Genomic DNA, 25,715 nt, shown 5'->3' on the forward strand with positions numbered 1-25,715 from the left:
ACCAAAACCGAAGCACTGATGTCACGTGCAACCGACAAACTCCACGGGAGACGGACCCCAAATGAACCGTTTATAAGAATGATTACAGTGGCGTTAGTTACCCTCAATGACCAGTGGTTATCCTGTCTACGCGCTACATGCCCGGCCCATGTCCATTTCCTCTTCTTGATTTCAACTATGATATCCTTAACCCCCGTTTGTTCCCTATCTGCTCTCTTCTTGTCTCTTAAGGTTACACCTACCATTTTTCTTTCCATTGCTCGCTGCGTCATCCTCAATTTAAGCTGAACCCTCTTTGTAAATCTCCAGGTTTCTGCTCCATAGCAAAGTACAGGCAAGATACAGCTGTTATATGCCTTCCTCTTGAAGGATAGTGTCAATCTACCTGTCATAATTTGAGAGTGCTTGCCAAATGTATTCCACCCCATTCTTATTCCTCTAGTTATTTCAATCTCGTGGTTCGGCTCCGCGGTTATTACCTGCCCTAAGTAGACATAGTCTTTTTCAACTTGAAGTGCACTATTACCTATCTCGAAGCGCTGCTCTTTTCCGAGGTTGTTGCACATTTCTTTCATTTTCTGCAGATTAATTTTAAGACCCTTCTTTCTGCTCTCCTTGTCTAACTCCATAATCATGAGTTGCAATTCGTCCCCTGAGTTACTCAGCAATGCAACGTTATCGGCGAAGCTCAGGTTACTAATGTACTCTCCATTAACTCTCGTCCCTAACTGTTTCCATTCTAGGTTTCTGAAAACCTCCTGTAAGCACGCGGTAAATAGCAATGGGGAGATTGCGTCCCCCTGCCTTACACCCTTCTTGATTGATATTCTGTTGCTTTCTTTATGAAACACTATGGTAGCAGTTGATCCCCCGTAGATTTTGTTCAGGATTTTTATATATGCTTCATCGACGCCCGGGCCTGATTCCGCAGTGTCTGCATGACTGCTGATATTTCTACTGAATCAAACGCCTTCTCGTAATCAATGAAGGCTATGCATAGTCGTTGGCTATATTCTGAGCATTTCTCTATTACCCTGATTGATAGTATGAATGTGGTCGATTGTTGAGTAGCCTGTTCAAAATCCTGCTTGTTCCTTTGGTTGATCGAATTCTAATGTTTTCTTTACTCTGTTAGCAAGTACCTTTGTAAATAGCTTGTATACTACAGAGAGCAAGCTGATCGGCCTGTAATTCTTCGTCCTTGTCATATTTTTTCTTATGTATTAAGATCATGTTAGAATTCTTCCAAGACTCTGGTACTCTTCCCGTCAGTAGACACATCGTAAACAGGGTGGCTAGTTTTTTCAACACAATCTGTCCTCTATATTTCAGCAGATCTGATGTTACCTGATCCTCACCAGCTGCTTTGCCTCTTTGCATGCTCTCCAAAGCTTTTCTGACTTATTCTATCATTATTGGTCGGGTGTCATCTGGGTTACTGCTAGTTCTTATAGTATTAAGGTCGTGGTTCAAGCAGTGGCGTAACTAGGGGGGGGCAAGGGGGTACAAGTGCCCCGGGCGCCACTAGGGAGGGGGCGCCAAGCCGAGTCCTCGGGTTGGCGCCCCCTGGAAAGGTTGTCAATGTTTTTTTCCGTAAAACCGCCTGGAAGGGGGGAGGGGCGAGGTTGTAATGTACGACTGGAAGTGGGGATGGTGGTGAAGGAAAGGGTTGCCGCAATGGCTTTTGCATCGGGAAAAGGATCCTCTATTTTCATTTTGCTGCGCTACCTCCGTGCCTTCCCATGACCCTCGGCTAAGCTTTGTTTTGTGCTCCGCAGCACTGGGTTAGATGAGTTTCAGCGAACCCCACCAGCCTCCCAAACCACTTACTGAAAGCTTCCCTGAAACCAACCACGTACGTAAACAAAATAAAATAAAAAAGTTCGAATGCACCTTTTTTGAGTAAGAACAGAAAACTCCAACGAAATAGCCGATCGTCCAACGACTAATCGTCCACGCAGCGGCGGAAGGAAGGGCGAATATAATCCGTGACCTCGGCACCAAAGGCTAAACAAAGGCGTTTATTCGCAGAGTTCTCTGGAGGAAAGACGGAGAAAGCGTGACACGACGGCGACGTTTGTTGATTCCCTGCATCGCGGGCGCCAGCAAAGCAATAGAAGGGCGGGGGTCAACGTTTCCCACATGCCATCCACCGCCATGGGCAGGTTCATCCTTTGGCCCAAAGAACACGCACCTGCGAAAAAAGCGCAGAGCGTAGTGTACCCGACAGCATGTGCCGACTGCCCCGCTTCGTACGTTGGAGAAACCAAGAACTTCCCTGAAAGAATGCGGCCGCACAAGGATGACCTCCATCAATGGAACAGCGAACGGAGCGAAACGGCAGAACACTCCGACCAGTTTAACCCCCATACCAGACCCGAGGGCGCGGTGTCTAGCTGGTTGCTTTGTTTTGTACTCACCCTGCATTCCTTGGGATGCACAAATAGCGCGAAAGCTTAGGTACGAGAAACTTGGGCCTGGGAAGCGCCCGTGCCGTCAAGATTTTTGCAGTGTGGACTGGAAGAGAACAATGACGGGTAAGGGACTTCCGGAAGTTTGAATAAAAAAAGAAAAATACTATACAAAAACGCGGGCGTAGCTCATCGAAATCAGAACTGGTGGCCCTTGGCCTCCGAAATGGCCCGCCGCGCGCCAGTAGGCAATCGCGGAAGCCTACATTAGCGCTTTTAATGGGGGGGGGGCGCGGAAATTATCACGGGCATAATGAGGGGCGCGGAAATATATTTGCCCTGGGCGCCGTCCTATCTAGTTACGCCACTGCGTGGTTGTCCCGGCGACTGGTCATATCTCTGTAAAACTCCTCCACTATTTTAACTATTCTATACATATTGGTAGTTATTTTGCCTTCTTTGTCCCTTAGTGCATAAATCTGATTTTTGCTTATCCCAAGTTTCGTCTTCACTGCTTTGACGCTTCCTCCGTTTTTCAGAGCGCGTTGAATTCTCTCCATGTTATACCTTCTTACATCGCATACCTTACGCCTATTAATCAACTTCGAAAGCTCTGCCAGTTCTATTTTGTCTGTTGTACTTGAGACTTTCATGATTTGACACTTCTTAATGAGATTTTTCGTTTCCTCAGAAACCTTGCCAGTGTCCTGTCTAAGTACCCTGCCTCCAACTTCCACTGCACACTCCGTAATGATACTCGTCAGATTATCATTCATTGTATTTACGTTAAGGTTGGTTTCCTCACTAAAAGCCGAGTACCTGTTCTGAAGCGAGACTCTGAATTCCTGTACTTTCCCTCTCAGTACTAGCTCATTGATTGGCTTCTTGCGTATCAGTTTCTGCCGTTCCTTCTTCAAGTCTAGGCGAATTCGAGACCGCACCATTCTATGGTCACTGCATCGTACCTTGCCAACCACTTCCACATCCGCACGATGCCTGGGTGTGCACTCATTATAAAGTCTATTTCGTACTTATTTTCACCATTAGAACTCCTTCATGTCCACTTACGGTTTCCTCGTTTTTTGGTAGAAGGTATTCACCTTTTCATAAACGCCTCCCTGGGCGCCACCATAGCCCTCAGTGCGTCCCCTCGAAAATGCATTGACAACGCTGCGCCCTTAGCCTTTGAACTCCCGCGCACAGCCCATCATGGCGGTGTTTTTTTCCTTTTTGTGAAAAGGTGAATTCGAAATCCGCAAATTATTGCGTTCTGCGAATTCTACTAGTAGCTCTCCTCTGGCCTTTCTAGTACCGATGCCACAATCTCCTACTGCCTGGTCCCCAGCCTCCATCTTCCCTACCGTTGCATTAAAGTCTCCCATCAGTATAGTATACTGTGTTTTTACCTTACTTATTGCCGATTCCACGTCTGCATAGAAGCTTTCAACTGAAGCGTCTTCATGGCTGGATGTAGGCGCGTAAGCCTGTACCACCTTCATCTTGTATCTCTTGTAGGTATCGAATTAAACTCAATAGAGTTTAATTACGATACCTACCACGTGCACCCTTTCATTAATGCTATAGTATTCCTCTATGTTGCCAGCTACGTTTCTGAGAATTAGTAACCCCACTCCCAGTTCTCTTCTGTCAGTCAGCCAAGCCACGATAGCAAAGGACGTGCCCATTCTGTAGCACCGTATAGCCCTCATCTGTACTCCTAACCTCACTGAGCCCTATTATATTCCATTTAATACCCTCTAGCTCCTCGAACAGTACAGCTAGACGTCCCTCGCTAGATTATGTTCTACCGTTAAACGTTACCAAGTTCAGGTTCCAATGGCGGCCTGTCCGGAACCATAGATTCTTACTGTAGAGCACTGCACGGGTCCGGGCCGTCCCGAAAGCCCGGGCCTGGCCGGGCCGTCTGCAGCGTTTTCAGGCGGACCCGGGCTTGAAAGCGCGGGCTTGGACCGGGCATGAAAGGGTGGGCCTGGGCCGGGCCTGGGCTTGAAGCTACGGGCCGGGCCTGGGCTTCAGGCTGCGGGAGCAATAAAGATTTAGGTTTTTAATTTGTGGTTGACACATACGGTACAATCTGTAAGTAAACAAAAATATGTGTTGCTCGCGTCCTTCGTTGCGCCTATAAAGGTGTAGGCTGAATTGTATGTGGCTATCTTTCTGGTCAAACTGTAAGCCGTAAATCACCTTCAAAGCGTCATATTAATTTTCGCTTGGGCAGTGAGGGAATTAGGGGGCTATAACTTGTCACAGACATCACAAGCTCGTAACTGTTTTGAAGAGGCGCACACCTGAAGCATCTCAAAGTGCAGGCGTGTGTATTTCACGCCATCCAGAAAATGAAGGCCCTACCACCTTGCAGCGACCACAGGGAGATTTGATAACTCCTCATGCGTGAGCAGAAATAAGAGGCACGCGTGGGAAGAAGCGCGTAAGAATAAGAGAGTAAAGACGGCCTCTGTTGCTAGGCGACACCCGGCTAGGTGGAGCATGCGCACACCGCGGCCCACCCATAAGGAACCTCATGCAAGAAACTGCTGCTTGTGCAGCGTGGGACCCGTGTCTCTATCTACTGAAAAAGGGAGAGAAAAAAAGAGAAAGCTTTGGATGTTGTGTCGTAGCTCGGCAGAGCAAGCTGATGCTTTTATTGTGTTGATTACTGGCGTTCTATATAGCTCGTAATTTGATTCCTCTACACGTGGCGCTATGAATGCAGCTGTATTGCGAGACAAGCTCGCTGCCGGCGAGCTTAAGCTCGTTTTCAAGCAAGCTAAGAAAAGCAAGCTTGGAAACAATTCCTGATTGATTGATGTTTGGGGTTAAACGTCCCAAAACCACCATTTGATTATGAGAGACGGCGTAGTGGATCCGAGGGCTCCGGAAATTTTGACCACCTGGGGTTCTTTAACGTGCACCCAAATATGAGCACACGGGCCTACAACATTTCCGCCTCCATCGGAAATGCAGCCGCCGCAGCCGGGATTCGAACCCGCGACCTGCGGGTCAGCAGCCAAGGAAACAATTCCTGCAAGTTGTCGACGTGCACATCTTATCACCAGTAGGACATGTGCAGTGCAAAATATCCAAAGCTTTCTTCGCATACGATAGTGGGAAGGAAGATGGGAACGTCGCATCTGAACAAGTGCAAGGCTGCTGGTGACACCACTGTCATTTTCTTTGTTCTTCACTGAGAAGAAACCCCAGGTTGCATATACCGTTAAGGGGAATCTGATGAATGCTTGCGTGAAGTGGTGGGCTAAAGATATGCGGCCATTTGACGTTGTTTGTGATGATGGATTCCTAAATGTTGCCGACTAATTGATTGCTATCGGTGCCATGTACGGGAGCATATCCGCGAGGATCGTGATTCCGCATCCTACGATGGTGTCTCGCAGGGTGTCTGAAGTTGCAAACGAACTCCGAGAATTGGTGTTGCCTGAGGTTTAGTCGGCGATAAAGGAAGGTCGCTGCTCGATTACACTTGACATGTGGACCGACGACCACACGAAAATTGCCTGTATCCCTGCAACGGCGCATTACGTAAGTGTGAAATGGGAACTGAGGAGCATTGTTCTGTTCACTAGTGACCTCCCCCCGAAAGAAAAACGGGAGAGAACATCGGTAAGGAGATTGTACGAAGGAGCGCTAAGTTACGGATTGGCGAAGACATGTTGAGCAATGTGCTGTTCGGGACAGACCAGGGTGCCAACATAATTAGCGCTCTGCGTCCGTATGCAAGGATGAACTGCTGTGCGCACGTCCTGAACAACGTTCTTCGGGACGCGTTTGATGACAGGTACCTCGCTCAGGAACTTCCTGACCCTTTGGAACAACTGCAAAAGGTGAAAGCTGTCGTGACTTTTTTAAAACAGAACGGACTGACGAGCCAGCTACCCCATGGTGTGTGCTAGGAGATATGAATACGGCGGAAATTAAAGCTCGCCATGATCAAGTTCGTGCTAAGACAGTACGATGCGATGGGGAATCTCATAGATTCAAGGGAAAATCTGCTCTTGGAAGACATCAATAAGACTTTGTTGAGGGAGGTCACCGAATTCTCGGAGCCCTTCAAAGAGGCCAGCAAAAAGCTTGAGCAGGATAAAGTGGTAACGCTGCCCCTTGTACTGATGTACTACACAAAACTGAAGAAGCACCTTACTGCTGATTCGACAGACTCACGAGAAGTGGGCTAGCTCAAGTTGAGGACACTAGAATTCCTTGCAATAATACTGCCCATAGAAGAGCTTCACAAAGTGGCAGCGTTCTTGTGGCCGCCTTTCCGCCATCTCCGCGTTCTTGATGAGCAGGAGAGGAAAAGTGTTCATGACAACTCTGAGCATGCGAATTGTTAATCTATGTACATCTCCGTTTGCCACAAGCAGAAACGAGCACAGATCATCCTGATTATGAACACCCAGCGAAGCGTACGTCCCTTGACGAATTGTAGGAGTGGCGCGATGCCGCGGAAACTCAACCATCCGACAGTGAGCTTGAAAGTTACCTTCGGGACAGTGACTTGTGTGAAGACATTGAAAAACTGCTTGAATGGTGGGAAGCCCATCGTAGGAAATACCGTGCGCTTTCATACTTTGCAAAAAAAGTACCTTGCATCCCATCCACGAGCGCCAGCAGCGAACGCAATTTTAGTGCAGCTGGGTACGTACTCCAAGGCAGGAGGACCAGCTTGAAGCCGGAGAGCAAGGACAACTTGCTGTTTTTGCACAAGAACATGTAGATTTTTGCCTTTTCTTGGCCTTTTCGCACTCGTATTCCTGTGCCATCGTTTTCAAGTGCGGTCTTTTTGTGTCACTGAGTGTTATTTTAAGCGTATTTTCTATCTTTATTTCACAAAGAAGGTTGAAACCTTTTATCTGAAATAGCATCAAGCGTGTGTGTAGCAGCTTGATTAAATAGCTATATTGTAAATGGCGATTACGTTTCTGTGACGACGTTAAAATACGAAAAATATATATGTCATCTGCTTTTAGTGGCTGTTCACAATATATAAAGCTAAAGTTTTATATCTTGCTGCAAGAAATGATTAATCAGGATCCTCTTCAAAATATATAAATAATGTTTCTAACGCGAGTGTAGAAAATAGAATCAACGAGAATGTGCCGGGTTTGATTCTATCCGCTTTTTCATGTTAGTTGTACACTTTCCAATAAAATTTGTTATATGCCTGTCGTGTAGCCGGCACGGCGACACGTGAAAGTAACCACGCTACACCACTGTACGATCCATGACACTAACCCTGTTTAATCAGCGAGTATCGTTTATATACACACGAGCACAGTGGCGCCATCTATTGTGAGTCCAATGACCCAGAAGGCCATCTGGTGTAAACGCACAACACTACACCTACCCCCTCCCTTGATAATAGAACACAGATCATGTGCATAGAAAAGAAACAGTCACTACCCGTGACAGAAAACTATAGTAAATCTCCACTGTAAACAAGCCACTGCACATAGTCCCCGAGTCTCTCTGGTGGTCTTCGCTCCCGTGTAGAGCGACGAAGGGGCACCGGCTGCTCTTCTGGCTGATGGACGACCTCTGATTCGTCGGCACGATCAGCACCCAGTCCTGCGGTCGTGTTCCCCGTTGGTGGAGGCCGTGGTAGGCTTGGCGTATGAGGAGGCAGTGCTGGCCCCCCCGGAGACTGTGCAGCTTCCTGTATTGGGATATTTTGGGTCGTGTGGCTCTTTGCCTTCGAGGACGATTTTCGTGCTGTGGCGTTTCCTGCCGACCCGTCTGTCTCCATGTCCGCCCACAGCGGTTCTTGTCTTGCCCCCGTTTCTTCGTGAACAGCTTCATGGGGTACAGCCAACAGTTGGGAGGCATTCCAGGTACGGCCGTCCTCCAAGTGGAATGACCATCGTCCTACCCGCGTCAGTATTTTGAGTGGAGCCCCAAAACTAAGGGTGCCTTTTATTCCAGGTACCGGGCGTTTCACCTGCACGTAGACCCCCACTTTAAATTTGGGCTCCCGGGCTGCTCTTCGCTTATCTGCATATGCTTTATTCCTTTGTTGGTATTCGCAGACACGACGCCGAAGTCTACGCAGTTCACGGGCGGGATGGGTGCCGAAATCTGCTGATGGCTGGCCAACAACATCTAATGATGTCCTCATGTGGAGACCATGAAGCAACACTGCTGGAGAGATGCCAGTGGCGCTGTGGGGTGTGGCTCGGTAAATACCCAGGTACTCTATAACTGTGGCCTTGATTGGTCGCTGCTCTAGGAGAGCTAGTTGTACATACGATTTCAAGACCCTGTTGAATCTTTCCACTAAGCCATTGGCTTGAGGGTGGTAAACTGCCGAGAAGAAATGTTTGATGCCCCTGTCTGCAAGGAAGCACTCGAATTCACTCGACGTAAACTGTCGGCCGTGGTCTGAGACTAGATCAGTCGGGTAACCCTCTCGCGCAAAGACAGCAAGCAGAAAGTTGATCACCGTGCAAGAAGTGATGTCACTGCAGAACGCAATCTCTGGCCATCTGGAGAAGTAGTCCACTACCACGATGACAAATCGACAGTCGGCCGGTGCACGTTCGAAGGGGCCCATGATGTCTATTGATATTTTGTCCCAAGGCCTATCAGGAAGCGGGACAGGCTGTAGTGGGGCTTGCCAGTTCTTGACACTCTTGTCCGAGGCTTGACAGGCGCTGCAACTCCGGACGGCGGCCTCCACATGCTTGTCAAGGCAAGGCCACCAGTACTTCTCCCTGATGCACTGCTTAGTCTTCACATCTCCCGGGTGTGACTCATGAGCTAACTGGATGAATGTATCCCTTAGCTTGGCAGGCACTACAGCACTACAACGCGTTCTGTGCGCAGAAGCAACCCATCTACTACCGAGAGCTCGTCTCGTATTTCGTAGTACGGAGTCAGTTCTGCGGCACGTCTTTTCCTTGTTGGCCGTGATGACTGGATAAATTAGATTACCTGCCGTAGTATGTCATCCTCCGCGGTAGCAACCTGAAGATTCTCTCGGTGTACAGACGATGCAACCAAGGACACAACCTCTTCATCAACATGGAAGCCCCCTTCTGTGTCTGGCACGGACAGTCTGGACAAGGCATCTGCTACCTGGTTGTGGGCTCCGCTGCGGTACTGTATTTTGAAGTTGTAGCGCAGCAGTCGTGCGGTACACCTTGCAATACGAAGTGGCCGCTGTCCTGTGCTACGGGATGAGAGCAGTGCCACCAAAGTCTGGTGATCCGTCAGTAGAGTAAATGATCTGCCCCAGAGGTAAACGTGCCACTTCTCGCAGGCCCACAGACAGGCAAGGGCCTCGCGCTCTCCGGCCGAGTATTTTCGTTCTGTCTCTGTTAATGTCCGCGGTGCAAATGCCACAGTACGCACATGGGACCCCTCCACTTGCTGCAGTACGGCACCGAGACCGTACGCAGAGGCATCTGTTGCGACAATGACAGGTAGCGTCGGGTCAAACATTCGGAGGACCTTGTGGGATGCTAGAAGTCTTTTTACTCCCGCGAAGCTCTCTTTCGCAGCGTCATCCCAGTCGAAGTGCACGTCTTTGCGAAGTAGACGACGCATTGGCTCTACTTGCTCTGCCAGTCGCGGCACGAATTTGGAATAGTATTCAACTAGCCCCAAAAAGGAGCGTAGCGTGGCTGCATCTCTAGGCGCAGGAGCATTGGTGATTGCATCAATCTTGGTCTGTAGCGGTGCTATAACCTCTGCGCTGACGCGATGTCCTAAGAACGACAGCTCCGACGTGTAGAAGACGCATTTTTCGTTGAGCTTGAGCCCAGCTTCTGCTATTCGTTCCAGCACTTGCTCCAGGTTTTGCCTGTGTTCGCTCTCCGTCTTGCCAAAAATGATTATGTCATCCAAGTAGCATAAGACCCCTTTGCAACCTCCAAGAATTTTCGTCATGATCTGCTGAAACGCAGCTGGTGCCGATGCCAACCCGAAGCAGACCCTCTTGAATCTAAAGAAGCCATCGTGAGTTATAAATGAAGTTAGGTCCCTGCTGTCTGGGTGCAGCACAACCTGGTAGTAGGCTGATGCGAGGTCCACCTTGGAAAAGCAGCGGGCTCCATTGAAGGCATGAAGCAGCTCCTCCATATGAGGCAAAGGGAAGTTGTCTGCTACTATAGCTTTGTCGGGTTCCCGGGGATCGATACACAGTCGGATGCTATCATTTGCTTTGCGAGCTGCTACAATAGGAGATACCCACTCGGAAGCATTGACTCTCTCAATGACATCAGCAGCAAGTAACTTCTCAATCTCGTCAATGACTGGCTGGCGGACTGAAAATGTTAGGGGTCTCAGCTTCTGTGTGGCTGGCGCGATGGAAGTTGTCACCTTAACTTTGTGTTGCACCCCTCTTACAAGTCCCAGGCCAGGCAAAAACAAGTGGCCAAACATGGTCCACAGTGTTGGCGGCATTCCAAACTTGGGAGGGCAAAGGGGTTTTTCATGCCTGGGGCTTTGGGGAAGGCCTGAACTCATTGCTGGAAGCTCTCGGCATTTCTGCGTGGACATTTGCAGGCAGCGCAATTCCTCTCCCATGATGCGAAGGCCAAGGGCTTGAACAGCATCCAGGCCAAGGAGAGATGTACCACATGGTGTAACATGAAAAGTTACAATGGCTTCTTTTCCCTTGTATGTGACTATGGCGTGAAATGACCCGAGAACGGGAATCTTCCTGCGCGAAAAATCCAGCAATGTAAGATGAGAACTTGTCAGTTGTATTGCGTTTGCGAACAAGCCTTGGAATTGGTGCTCACCCATAAGAGCCTGTGTCCACCAAAAAGTTCATGGTATGCGCCCGTGTCGTCGCGGTAACTGACGCGACATTGACATCCACGTAGACGCCTGTGCTCTTATCAGTACGAACCGCCAAGATGCTAATGACACTGGTAGCATCCTCTTCCGGAACGATTTCCTCGACCTCTGCAGAATACCCTTCTCGGCCGCGACGGCAGCTGCGACATGATCTCTTAAAATGGCCGTGGCGTCCGCAGGCAAAACATGTGCAACCGCGCGCGGGACATTCCGTAGGCGAACACCGTGTTTCGCCGCAGTTTCCGAAGGCATTTACATTTCTAGGCCCACGGACAGCATTGGGGGCGCATTCATATCAGGTGAAGGTGCGTTGTACGCGCGTGAGCAGCTGAAGTGGCGACGGCCCGGGAGGCGTGTGCCATTATCGCCGTTATCTCGTGGATCGTGCCTGGCTGAGCTGTCTCGCAACTGCTTCTGAATGCGCTGCACAGGATTGGCGAAGGCTTCGGATTCACGCTGGGTTTGCTCACGAAGCCGTGCTACCTCGACAGCATGATCGAACGTAAGGTTATCGCCCTCCAACAGCAATCGCTCTCGTAGCCGCGGGCACGTGACGCTTGCTACGAACTGTTCACACAGGTTTTCATCCGCTTGAGTGGCGAAATTGCAACGAGCTGCTAACTCCCGAAGTGCTACGGCGAAATCAGTCATGGGCTCACCCTGCAGTTGACGACGCTCCCGGAATCGATCGCGTTGAAGGCGGACGTTGCAAGGGGTGGCGAAATGCTTTGAAAGCATCTCAACGGCTACGTCGTACTCGTCGGGTGGGCGTAGGGCTTCCGTGGTCATGTCTTGCGTTCCAGAAGGTGCAGCGGTTCCGATGATTGCAGCGGCGGCATCTGGCGTGGCCGTGACACTGGGTGCAGCACTCGTTGTCTCTGCCTTGGTTTGCGTCGTACTAGGTGGAAGCGCGTCGAAAATGCGCTGTCCTTCCGTCCCAAGACAGTGCAGCAGGAGGGCTCGGCGACGGGGTGCGGATAGCTCGTTCGCTCCGGACGCCAGCAGAAACCTTTCGAACAGTCGTAACCATCGGGCCCATGGCACATCGGGCGTGTCGGGGGTCGCCAGAAAAGGAGGAGGTGGCAAAATGCCCGTGGAAGCCACCCTCGTCGCCAGAATGTCGTGTAGCCGGCACGGCGACACGTGAAAGTAACCACGCTACACCACTGTACGATCCATGACACTAACCCAGTTTAATCAGCGAGTATCGTTTATATACACACGAGCGCAGTGGCGTCATCTATTGTGAGTCCAATAACTCAGAAGCCCATCTGGTGTAAAAGCACAACACTACAATGCCTTATTTTCCCTATACTGCTATTTTACTCACTTGCCATGTGACATATGGGCAACATTTCATCTATATTATTTGCTCCCAAACCACGATATGATTTCGAGGCACGCTGTAGTGGAGACCGGATTAATTCCGACCACCTGGAGTTCTTTAACGTGCACCAAAAGATAAGTACACGGGTGTTCTTGCCTTTCGCCCCGTCAAAATGCGACCGCCATGGCTGCGGTATTCGCACCCATGTTCGCACCCACCACTGAGTTACCACCGCGGGCGAAGCAACATTTCAACGCATGTGCACACTGAATTTTCCCTCTGATTCCCCGCTGCAAAGAGCAAAGTGTGGGCAACTATGGGCGCAGGCTAGCCAGATGGGGACAGAGGACGCTCGAGGACAACAAGAGACTTTTATATACACGAAGACGAACAAGGGAATACACACTACATAAACTCACACATATGTACACGTGTTCACGGTCCTACGCGGCAGGGAAGTTAATGTTTTAGTTCGCCCACTCACGTTCTACTCTTGGAGCGTAAACATTGCGATTGACCTTGAACTCTCTCGTAGTCAGGAGGCGGTGTGCCTTGTGCTTGCGGAGTTCGTACCGAGGCGAGGCCCGGCCTAGAAGATAACCGCCAGGGGCATCCTAGTACGGTGGTCAACGCCTGGGCTTGCATGTACACACACCGAGAACAGCGTACCGCCGACTGCCGCGAACAGACCTGGGACAGCGTCTCGCTCTGAGACCAGAGCAGCAGCTGGCCGTGACGAACGTTGCTTGAGACCAACCCGGGGGTGAGGTGGGGCGATGCCCAGTCCAGGACGCACCCGAGGACTTCAACGCCGAGACGAGGCCCGGACACGGAGGGTCAGAACGAGCAGTCGGGGCGTGGCCCGAACTTGTTCTTGCATAGAGAAATAAAGGTTAAGAGTGGACACTCTCGTAGACCCCAGCGGCCCAATCGACCCTAGCACACCTAGTGGTTGGTGAGAGCAAGTGGCGTGCGCTTCCTGTTTCGGTTTCACTGGCGCAAATTTTGAATTACTTTGCATAACCGACGTTTGGCTATGACGAAAGTTCATGATTTCAGACCATTATTCATCGCCCAAATGGATAGTTTTCGTAGGTCGTTTTGATTTAGCGATTCCCTGTTTTGTTTAGTGGTTCGTGCGAATCGGACGTGACGTAATTTTTATTTCGATTAAGTTATAATAAAAAGAGATGCAGGTAATGATAATTCACTACGGTTTTATTCATCGCGCTTGTGTTTTTCTTTTGGAACGAGTGATCAATGTATATATCTGTCAACGAGACAGAGTATCCGTAATGTTTTATTCAAAGGCGAGGTTGAGTCTGAGAATATAAAAAGCACAATATGACAAAGGTAGACAACAAATGCATCTCGCCTTACAAATAAATTGGAACAAATACAGAGAGAACACAGACAACGCACACATCGCTAGAGTTGCCAGAAGCCGAGAAGCTGGTGAAGTATGACACACCGGGCCAGTGGGTAAGTAAGGATCTATGGCAAAAACACAGCGCACAATGCTGATGAAGAAGGAAGAAGTGACATATACACAGCAATGAAGTCGCGAATCACGCCTGGGGTTAACCGAAATAATGCATATAAAAAAAGAGCACACAGAAACCACACGACACAATATAGCAGAAAGGCAAAGGCGCAGTGTGCTGGCTGTGCTTAAGAACAGCTAGTCCAAAATGAAAAAAGGAGACTTGATGCCTGCTTGTCCTCAGAAAGGTAGGGCTTTGCAGCTTGCTCACTACGTGAAAGACAAACTTTATGCTACAACACTGGCAGGTTTTGTGGCTTTTGTTATGCGTCGCCTTCATCAAAAACTTAAGATCCCAAGTGATTTGCGTGTGGGTGTTGCTGTGACGTTTGCAAGCTAAAATAAATTGTAGTCATCACTTATCCAGAATTGTGGACCTTAATTGGTGCTACGAGAGCGGTATTACAGGGCTAATAAATAGCAGAAGGAAACCACTTTGGCTCATTATTTTTCACAAAGGCTCTACATCGTACGTTATCACTCAAAAGCTATATAAAAATAAAATGGCAGCGTCCGCAGCCCCATCAAACGCTACAAGTTTGAGTATTCTTTTGAAAATTTTGATGGGCGAGATGAGGAGGTTGATGAGAAGCTAAAATACGAAAAGCGTGATAACGTGAACCGTGCCCACTTCATACTGTGTTCCTTACCCGCTCGAAGACATTTCAACAAGCGGTTTGTTATCGATATATTACTTGAGCTGGAGAGATAAAGCATACACAGTGACCAAGCGAGCCACAGTAAAGTGTACAGTTCGCCCGCATTTGCTACAAAAATACAGACAGGATACCCAACATTCTTTTTAAGGTTATGCAAATCACTTCGAGCGAATACACAGTGTCCCTACTTCTCATAGCGGGTAACCTAAACAATGTATGCAACGAAGGAGTGGCTAGTCCAGTTGAGCTGAATATAAGCATATAAGACCATAATGAAGTCTGCTGTAATGAAGTAATAACATAACAAAGCTATTGCAGGATTCGGCTCAACTCGAATACTTTAGTGTAAACCCGCCGCTAATTGCTAACCTTTGAACTTGTCAAGCTGTATGCCTGAGATTGAAGACTGGAACCTAACCCTATCTAAGTTTCGGTTCACAAAACGCACATGCCAACATAAACGAACCCGGCAAAACATTTTCAGAAACTTCGCGCGACACCCAACAGAGCAGAAATGAAAATCGCCAACACTTGACAGATGGTGATACAAAATATCGCACACTTTCAGGTGATGTGCAGTGGCCTCAACTATGGCAAGAAAGTGAGATTCATGTTGTTGTACGTATGCAAAAGGTGCTTCTGATGGCACAGTGAGATTCCCAAAAAGTTTGCTGGGGACGTGGTATGCTTTGAGCATTGTGAAATACTGGTGGGTACCCTTAAGCGTCTTACTGTCGTCAGTCAGTAACTGTGGGCAACTGCAACCGTCACATGCAATCCGAGGAAGTGTTTGATGAGAAAACCAGCTACATAATATGCAGCGGAGTCATCGATAATATGGGAGTGAACGTTTGTCGCAAGTTCAGAGAGATCGTCTAGAGCGGGAAAGTCGTCAGGCTGTGGCTGTGCACACTCCTCATTATCCACAAGAGACGCACTGGTGAGGGAGAATGGCGAGAGCTGCTCCTGGAGGAGGTCACATTCATCATCCTCGACATTTCCGTATTCTGACAGCTTGAAGAGTTTTCTTATGCAGATGTGCTTCAGGCTACAAATAAATTGTGCTACATTGGGGTTGGTGTTGCAACCCTGTTTTTGCCTAATGTGGCCAAATATGTTCTCCAGAGGATCCTGTTGAAGCCTGCGTGTTAACAGGTATTCAAAATTGTAATTTTTGGAGAGGTCGTCCCATAGTTGACAAATTGCCTGAATTGTAATTTGCCAACCTACGATGGTTTGTGGTTGACGTCTGCCAACAAACTGCCATGATGCAATCCAGGGAAGCTGGCCTCGGAGGAAGTCAATCAGCTCTGAATCATTTTTCATGATTGCATGCCGCAGCTTTTGCGAAGTTATTTTTTTACTCGAGCTGTTCAATGCATCGAAAATTCTGTCCATACGATCACAAAATTGAGCTGTAGTGATGGCCGAGGCAGGCAGCACCTTCGCATAAACCAATGCCGTGATAGCAATCGAAACTGATGCACTGAGGACCTGAGTTGCTCTGCTGACCTTCATATTAGAAAAAGGTTTCTGATGAACGTGCCGTTCAGTCAACTTTGGAGCCAATCGCAACCGCAACTCATGTGAGGATTGGTAAAGGCTTACAATGTGCGACCAGTTAACGATGTCATCCCCAATGTATAACTTGTGTGCTTGGACATTATTGCGCGTTGTTTTAATTAAATGCGGAACATCAAAAATGTAAAATACCCGCTCACCATTAACTTCAAAAAAAGGCTTTGCTACAGTCACTCTTAGTTGGTTAGCGAGACTTACATTTGAACTGCCCTGGTCACAAATTACTGCTTTCACTGCAATATTAATGCTCCTAAGCTCCAAAATGAGTGACACCAGCAAGTTGCATAACAGATGATGGTGTTGATGTGTGCCCTATAGTAAAAACAACCGGTTGAACCCACTTTCTCGAAACGCCAACAAGAAGAAAAACCAGTGCTCGATCAGCGATGGTTGAAGTGCGATGAGTGCCATCATCTGTAAAACCCTGGACAACGTCTCTTGCAGCATCATAGTACAAATTCTTTTTGAGTGCTATTTCGTCGAAAACTAAAGCGCGCACTCGGTCCCGTTCATTCCAAGCTTGAGTATTTGTTGCAATGGAAGAAAGGATTCCTGGAATTATGCCTGGAGTCATCTTTACATTAGCTAGCCACCTCCTTAAGGAACGCCGGGAGGGCAAAGAAAAATATGGAGCCAGAAATCGGTATGCTCGCGGACCTCGGAAGTTTAAGTGAAGAGCAAATTTCTTGAACCACACGGAAAACCGCTTGCCCTTGCGTTCGGGCCTCAAGCGAACATGTGCAGAAAGAAGTTTAAAAACCTCCTCGGTGACGTGCGGTCGGATAACTTCAAGGGCCTTTGAAGTCGATGACGGTGCTTGGTGAGGCTGTCTCCGCAGTCTTTTGATAGTTTTCCGCTGTGCTGCTACTTTGGCTTGCAGATGTTTAATGGTTTGCTTGTACTTCATTGATGGAGACATTGTCGCTGGCACACAGGAACGCACTGCAATAAACAAAAAATGGATGTAAAAGCGAAGAACAATTAATCCCATACGAGCACTTTCCTCGCTCTTTCAGACCCAAGGTGCACAACTTTCTGTGGTGCAAAGTGTTCGATTCCACTACCTAAAAACAAACCATTCACAATGTTTACAATGCACAAAAAAATAAAAATCACTGAGAGCCCACCCTTACATTTTGTAAGTGCACACTTAGTGTCCTTTTGAGGATAGTTTCCTCAGAATGTCCTAAACATAAAATAGCACATTAAAAACAGCTGCAATAAAAGCATAGTCACCATTTTTTCTAGGGCACTCAGGCGTGGAGCTGTTGGCGGAGAAGTCTTCTGGAGCGTTTTGTGAAGCTTGTTCAGTGCCTCGGACAGTGCTGTCGGAACAATCTTGCGAGCGGCCTGCGGAAGTCTCTATATCAATCTACTCTGATGTTGAAGTGAACATACAACTTACCGGTCACACAAGTTCCTTTTGTGACAGCTGAATGACTGGTTAAGGTTTTCTCTGGCAAGACGAAGTCAGCGGAAATTCTTTCACCAGCTACAAGGGAGCTGCCACCTGCGGAGGTTTGGTCAACAGTCAATTTCGGTAAAAAAAAAAGAAATCGCGACACTGAACGCACCCTGTTCATCGGGGCACCTCAATGTGTGGGAGCCGCTTTTTGAAGCCTCTACCGCAGGTCCTGAAGAAATGAAATTACGACAATGTATCAGTAAGAGGCTTAAAATAACACAAACTGAAGCTCATCCGCACCTTTCAGTGCAGCTTCTGCAGTCATGTCACAGTCACTATTTGAAGCGACGCTCAGAGAACCTGCATATATGTGCAGTTGGTAAAAGGTACAAAGCTTGTAGCATGGGGAAACTTAAACAGCTCTTTCAAATGCATAAATTGGTCGAACATGGAAGAAAAGAGAAGGCACCAACTATGAAACAAGTAATTTGTGATTTTTGGAATTATCAACAGTGGCAGCTTTCACTGATGAAAGGTATACGTACATGTGCACTCAGGCTTGAAGATAACGTGAAATAGCCCTTTAAAGTCTTTTAAAACAAGTTGCGCAGGTCAAGAGCATTAAAAAACGACAGAAATGTAAAGCTGCTGTTAGGAAGGTAATAGCCCACAATTCACAAAATTTAAGACTTTCCAAGTGTTACTTCTATAGTGAGGCTTCTCCATCGGCTACAAAGATCTTCACGGTTAACTGTCGCCACTGATTCAATACAAGTGGCTGCTATTGCACATATTTGAGTTTCAGTCAATCACTTACATGGTGCAGCTGGTTGCACACTGGGAACAGCCATTCTTGTAAGCCTTGTGTGCCCAGGGTCCATGAAACTTTGAGCAGTAAAATGGTCGCTACAAACCCTGTACGTTGCGTACAATAGGCTGGCCGGCTTACTAAGGAGATCATCGCGTCCAGCATACTGCATCCATGCTTTCATCCTGCATTGGCAATGAACTATCAGCTGAAAGGGGAAGTGCTTGAATAGTGATTTTTTATTGTTACCCTCACTGAGCAAGTACGAACAGTAAGCCTAAAGACATGCAAACCATACAAAAGCTTCAACACACCTGCCGCCCCGTGGTATGCGGAAGAAACTCGTCCCAGGCTTTTTGTGGGTTCTGCCATTGTTGAAGCACCACGATACACAGCAGTAGCTGCCGTAGCTTGGACCGCCGGACGGCATGGCGTCAGCGCGGTCTGAAAATGTTAGTAAGTGGATGCTTCGCTGTCAAATTACGAAAAAGATATGTGCACGTCATAAGTGTACCAACAAACCCCTTTGAATGATTAGCTAATCGATGCACAATACGAAACCAGTGATACATCTCTGACCCATAAAACTCTGACTTGCAAAGATATACGTCAAGACCACGTACAAAGATCTTCAGAAGTTTCCAGGCCGCTATCCCTTGTAATGAAATGGTATCGCGGCCTGGGAACTTTAGAACACCTTCGTACGTACGCAGTATCAGCAGTACCTTGGGAAGAAAAATCGTAGTTGAAATTTATGCGGTAAAATTAAATTGGAAACGTCAAAAAAATTTGTGAGCAGCTTGCACTAGTGGCACAAGGCTAGCGAAAAAACGAAGATGATGGCCACTTGGCTAGTCCAGATTTGCCTCCGGCACACCAAGAATTATTCGTGTTCCGAGCCTTCGGGAAACGCGTCGTGAAGCATGCGAGGCCCAGCGAATGCTTCTCAATATTTTGCACCGAGCCTATGACCTAGCTGCCCAGCTACGCTCAGCGCACAGACGCTCGCGTCCGTGGCAGACGCAGCACGCGTCGCCTCGGCTTGACGCCGTGCCGCCTTTGCTATACTGCATACGTTGCACAATGTTCCCGTCTAGCCGCCGCATAGAGCCACAAACTTTCTTTTTAGCGAACCTCCCAGTCCTTACAAGCTTCAGAAAAAGGTTACAACTGCGTGAATGAGACGCCACGTAAGAAACAAACTCGCACACTCGAAGCGCAACGTGTGTGTGTGCATCTTTCTATGTTTGTTGCATGGTGTCTTATTCGCGCAAGTGTAACCGTTTTCTGAAAAAATGACCCAACAAGACCAAGAACATGTCATTCAACAAGCTTCGCTTGAAAACGTGCCTCACCTGTTATCTCACGCACGAAAACGCCGACGTTGACGAAAGCTTCTCGCTGTCAGTCATGCATGGGCTTGTCGCTGGGTAGATGGTGTTTATGACAGTACGGCTGAAGAAGAATAATCGCGTAAGGTGTGTTTAATAAATTGTTTTTTATGTATAAATAACATACCAAATTTGGGCGTATAATTATTATTTTGTAAAAACAATTTTGTTGCATTGATTATAACTTTTTTTTGCGCTTGCGCCCTCTGACGTTTGGTGAGAGCACTAGTTCGTTACGTAGTCGTGACGCACTTCCTGAGGCCAGGTTTCGCAGAGTGTCCGCTCTTGTTTTCTTCTTTCTCTATGGTTCTTGCGCTTTGCTCTCTGAGGTTAGCCGAGCTGTCCACGTAGCTCGGGAGCTTTTCACGAGGTACGCGCACGAGCACGCACATAGGCAAGCTTCATGGTTTCACCACTATCACCATCAGTGTAATTCCAACGCACCCTAAAATGCTAAATCAGCCCCGCACACCGATCACAAATAAATCGGCCCGGCATACCGATCTTCTACGTCAACACGATGTACACTCTCCAGGGCAATGTTTTCCACCACATCTTCCCCCACTTCAAGAACAGCGAAACGGTGGGAAAAAGAGGGTAGGCATGTTCGTAGAGTAGATGATAACGTGATACTCGCGTCACGAGTTCTTGGTGTGTCTATACGAGTAATAGGACGGTCTAGTCAGTAGTAAGAGATGTGCGGCTAAGATAGTCGGCACCGACATTATCTGAGTCCTGAATGTATTCTACATGGAAGTCGTAGTCCATCAAGAGTAGCCTCCAGCGTAGCACTCGTGTGTTGATTTGTCGGGCAGAGTTGATGTAATTCAGTGGCTGGTGGTCCGATTGCGAAACGAATGGCATGCCATAGAGGTACACATAAAATTTCGGGACACCCCACACGATGGCGAGGCGTTCTCTCTCAATTGTAGAATATGCCGCTTTACGAGGTAGCAGCTTTCTACTAGCATAGGACACTAGATGCAAGAGACCATTGTGTTCTTGTAAGAGGACAGCTCCCAAACTCTGTGATGAGCCCCGCCGCGGTGGTCTAGTAGCTAAGGTACTCGGCGGCTGACCCGCAGGTCGCGGGTTCGATTCCCGGCTGCGGCGGCTGCATTTCCGATGGAGGCGGAAATGTTGTAGGCCCATGTACTTAGATTTGGGTGCACGTTAAAGAACCCCAGGTGGTCAAAATTTCCGGAGCCCTCCACTACGGCGTCTCTCATAATCAAATGGTGGTTTTGGGACGTTAAACCCCACAAATCAATCAATCAATCAAACTCCGTGATGACGCGTCAGTGCCCAACACGAAAGGCCTTTCGAGGTTAGGTGCTTTCAGTATGGGTTGGTTTGATATCATTGCCTTGAGTTTCTTAAATACATCCTGATGCTTGTCGTGCCAATTCAGCTTATCAGGACTTCCTTTCTTCGTGAGCTCGGTAAATGGATGTGAAAGCTCGGCATAGTTGGGCACAAACTCTCAGTAGTAGCCGGTAAGTCCGAGAAAAGCTCGAAGCTCTTTCTCACTTTCCGGCCGTTTCGCTGACACGATATTGTCTGTTGTGTCCTTCTGGGGTTGTAGCAACCCTTGCCCCACAACGTGACCAAGGAAGCTAGTCGTCGGGGAACCTATCTCGCTTTTCTTCGGCTTGATAGAAAACGCGCCTCGCGCACACGTTGAAATACATGGCGTACTGTGACCACGTGTTCCTCCCATGTTGCTGTCGCAACAAGAACATCATCAAAGAAGTAATAGACTTTGGGAATGTCGCCGACGACTTCTCGCATCAATCGGTTGAACACGGCAGGTGCAGTCTTTATGACGAAAGGCATAACTCGGAATTGGTATAAGCCCGAGTCACAGGAAAATGCGGAAAATGCTGTAGCTTCTACTGACGTACTGGCCATGGGTGCCTGTCAATATCCTTTTGTGAGGTCAAACTTTGAAAAGTTTTACGCCCAGTAAGTCGTGCAAACATTATGTCAGCGCGAGGAATTGGTTCCGCATCCGGGACGACCACATTGTTAAGTTGACGAAAATCAATGCAGAGGCGCATCGTGCCATCCTTCTTCTTGACAACCACAATCGGCGCTTGATAAGCAGATATAGACTTCTCTATTATGCCCAGCCGTAACATTTCCTGGATCTCTGTCTCAATGGCTTCCTTAACAGTGAAAGGTATGTGGTATTGTCGGACATGTATGGGCTGAGCGGCGGTCAATTTCAGCTGGCACTCCACAACATCAGTCTTTCTCGGTAAATCAGAAAATATGTCGTGGTAGGCGGAAAGAAGCTCGTTTACTTGGTTTCTTTGTTCTCTAGTAAGGCTAGGTGCTACAGCCACATCCTTCCGATTCTGAATTTGTGCAAGTGGGGCTTGTAATAAATTTTCTGCGCCTTCGATTTCTATTTGATGGATTGACGTTACAGCAGTAGCTGTCGTCGTAGACGTGTCCGGGGCCTTCCGCAGCTCGTACTTTTTGAGCATGTTTATGTGGAAGACAGTTGTTCTGTGACCGAAGTCCACAGCATAATCCAATGAACTTTTCTTGTCTATCACAGTGTGGCATACTATTGTAGCGCCCAGCTACATCATCATCGACATTCATCAACATCACCATTGGCATAGCTACCGCGCCGCGTCTCTCGCGAGCTCATGGATAGCTCGAGCTTTGCGAGGAGAGAACGAGCTTCTGACCCCAGGTTTGGACGCTGCAGCTGCTGCCGCTCCGCTTCGGCAAATCGCCTGGGTAATAAAGTGGCGAGAGAACGACACGACCACGTTGGCCACCACCCCATCCTCCTTCATTTCCTTGTACGCCTCGGCCAGTACTGGCGTGAACATGCGGCACGGCGGGCACCAGTGGGCTGAGAAGTGAACGGCCACGACCTTGGCATCGCCAAGAGCTTGTCAACGGCGTGCTCGCTCCCATCCTTAAGCACGAGCGTTTTGCCGCTGAAGATGTCCATGTCTGTCGCGATTCGATAATGCGCCAAGGAAACGAAACACGGTGCTGCACACGGTCGGCCTCTTCTGCACAATGTCAGAAGTTCGCAAGCATGAGCTCCTCGTTGAAGCGTTGCCGCCACAGGCAATGGCCGAAATACGCGACATCCTCGTGGGCCCGCCTGGTGACATTCCATATATGACAGTCAAACAGGCTCTTCTTCACCGTCTCGTTCCGCCTAAGCATCAGCGCATTCAGCAACTTCTGCGCAATGAAGAGCTCGGGGACCGCCGTCCAACACAGTTTTTACGTCACCTGCAGCACCTGCTTGGGGAGCAGCCGCACGGCTCGGAAACATCCATACTACGTGAGTTGTTTCTACAGCGTCTTCCACCTGCCATGTGAATGGCTCTTGTCCCAACTCAGGATAAGCCGCTGTCGGAGCTGGCAGAAATGGCCGATGACATATTGGACGTTGCTCCGGCAGTCATAAACGCTGCCCACACCTCTCCGATTTCCGAAGCAGATTCTCTTCGAGAAACGGTAAAAGATCTCGCAGCTGAAGTCGCCAACTTGCGTCTGCAATTGCTGAGCATTCGCAACTTAAATGACCAGCCTCGTTCGCATCGACCATCTCTCACGTTGGCTGCTCCGCAACGGCCCCTCCACCAGCTCGAGCACTGCTTTTCACCGCAGAACACATGCTATTATCACCGGCGTTTTCGTACCGCGGCTCGCAGATGTGTGCCACCTTGCTCATGGTGCATGGGAAACACTCCGGCCGATCGTCAATAACAGCAGTGGGCGATCAAGGCCAAGCATCAAGCCGCCTCTTCCACATCACCGACAGAACCACAGGTCTGCGCTTGCTGGTGGACACTGCAGCAGAAGTCAGCATAATTCCAGTGTCCAAAACTGACCGGCGTTTTCGCGAGAAGTCAACTCCTTTACAAGCGACCAATTCTTCGGTAATCGCAACTTACGGAAAGAAGTCTCTGACCCTTGATCTCGGTCTTAAAAGGAAACTTCAGTGGTTATTTTGGGTAGCAGACGTACGCTACGCAATCTGAGGCGCCGATTTCTTAAGGCATTTTCATCTGCTCGTGGATATGAACCGCTGTCGCCTGGTGGATAGCTATACCGGCTTATCGGTCAATGGTTTTCTGTCACGCGCTACGGCCCAATACCCCACTTTCGTGAAACCGCCCACGTCACCATATAAGCTCTGCTCAACGAGTGTCCGGAGATTACAAAGCAGTCTCCCATGAATAAGACCCCCAAGCACACTGTGACCCACTGCATCGTTACCACAGGCCCACCGGTTCACTGCCGCCCTCGCCGACTTGGCCCTGATAAACTTCGAATTTCTCGCAACGAGTTTGAGCATATGTTACAGTTGCAAATCATTCGTCTGTCATCAAGCTCTTGGTCGTCGGCGCTACACATGGTTCCCAAGAAGAACAATGACTGGCGGCCCTGTGGTGATTATCGAGCTCTCAATGCAGTCACCGTTCCCGATCGATACCCGTTACCCAATATTCAGGACTGTACTGCCTTTTTAACCAGCACGACTGTATACTCGAAGATTGATCTTGTGAAAGATTATCACCAGATCCCCGTTGAGCCTTCTCACATTCCCAAAACTGCAATAATTACCCCATTCGGGCTATATGAGTATTTACGGATGCCTTTCGGTTTGAGAAACGGAGCTCAGACATTTTAGCGTTTTATAGACCAAGTCACAAGAGGCTTCGCGTTTTGTTTCGTCTATATCGACGATCTTCTCGTTGCCAGCAAGGGTGCTGAAACGCACAAGGCACATCTACGTCAGCTTTTCACTCGACTGCGTGATTACGGCCTTGTCATCAATGCAGAAAAGTGTCAGTTCGGAGTTTCGCAGATAGCAATCCTCGGACACCAGATCACTAAAGATGGCATCACTCCTCTAACTGACAAGGTACAAGCTATCCTCGAGTACCCGCCTCCCACGTCCATACGCAGTCTACGACGTTTTCTCGAACTCGCCAATTTTTATCGCCGCTTCATCCCTACATGCTCTACTCTGCTGCAGCCTCTGGAAGCACTACTCTCAACTTCGCAAGCCAAGTCAGCCACACTTCCCTGGGACACGGTCGCGAATCAAGCTTTTGCCGCCGTTAAGACCAAGCTCGCCCAGGCCACCCTCATGCACCACCCTTCACCAACTGCTCCCACTAGCCTCATGGTGGACGCTTCTTCAGAAGCAGTTGGGGCCAGTCTTCATCAATGAATATATGGTGCATGGGCTCCAATTTCCTTCTTTTACCGCAAGTTATGCGACACTGAGTGCCGATATAATACTTTCGGACGGGAGCTCCTCGTGGCCTACCTTGCGGTGAAGCATTTCAGGTACTTCCTTGAAGGGCGACAATTTGCTATTCTTACCGGCCACAAGCCCCTTGTTTCGGCTTTAGGTTTCTGCAGTGCCACGCACACTCCTAGAGAGCTTAGACACCTTGCTTTCATTGCTGAATTCACCACAGACGTGCGTTATGTAAAAGGCAGCTTTAACAGTGCAGCGGACGCTCTCAGTCGTAATACCATCAATGCCACGACAGGCACCACCGATCTTTCATTGTTCTCGCTCGCGGAGGCACAAGCATTAGATGATGAGCTTCCACGACTCCGATCCTCTACTTCCTTCCGACTGGGCCAAGTCAACTTTCCCGACGACGACGTTACGCTCTGGTGCGATGTTTCACACAACCGCACTTGTATCCATGTTCCTTCACAGCTTCGTCGTGCTGTTTTTGACACCCTC

At 48.6% G+C, this 25,715-nt stretch overlaps 1 protein-coding gene and 1 long non-coding RNA gene across 2 annotated transcripts; both read right to left on the reverse strand.

The window, feature by feature from the left end:
- Positions 1–2,002: 2,002 nt before the first annotated feature.
- On the reverse strand, positions 2,003–2,784 carry LOC142784852 (uncharacterized). The gene is made up of 2 exons (XR_012888751.1): positions 2,421–2,784; positions 2,003–2,194 (listed from the first exon to the last, which is right to left on the reverse strand). It is a non-coding gene; the product is annotated as an uncharacterized LOC142784852 (long non-coding RNA).
- A 10,960-nt stretch (positions 2,785–13,744) lies between these two features.
- On the reverse strand, positions 13,745–19,974 carry LOC142796250 (uncharacterized). The gene is made up of 7 exons (XM_075886451.1): positions 19,928–19,974; positions 18,887–19,016; positions 18,582–18,757; positions 18,065–18,124; positions 17,765–17,993; positions 17,596–17,709; positions 13,745–17,301 (listed from the first exon to the last, which is right to left on the reverse strand). Exons 2-5 carry the CDS (start codon positions 19,000–19,002, stop codon positions 17,884–17,886), a joined length of 462 nt encoding a protein of 153 aa, XP_075742566.1. The 5' UTR covers positions 19,003–19,016; positions 19,928–19,974; the 3' UTR covers positions 13,745–17,301; positions 17,596–17,709; positions 17,765–17,883.
- Positions 19,975–25,715: the final 5,741 nt, after the last annotated feature.

This window comes from Rhipicephalus microplus, chromosome 2, assembly GCF_043290135.1.
Source record: "Rhipicephalus microplus isolate Deutch F79 chromosome 2, USDA_Rmic, whole genome shotgun sequence".
Lineage (NCBI taxonomy): Eukaryota > Metazoa > Arthropoda > Arachnida > Ixodida > Ixodidae > Rhipicephalus > Rhipicephalus microplus.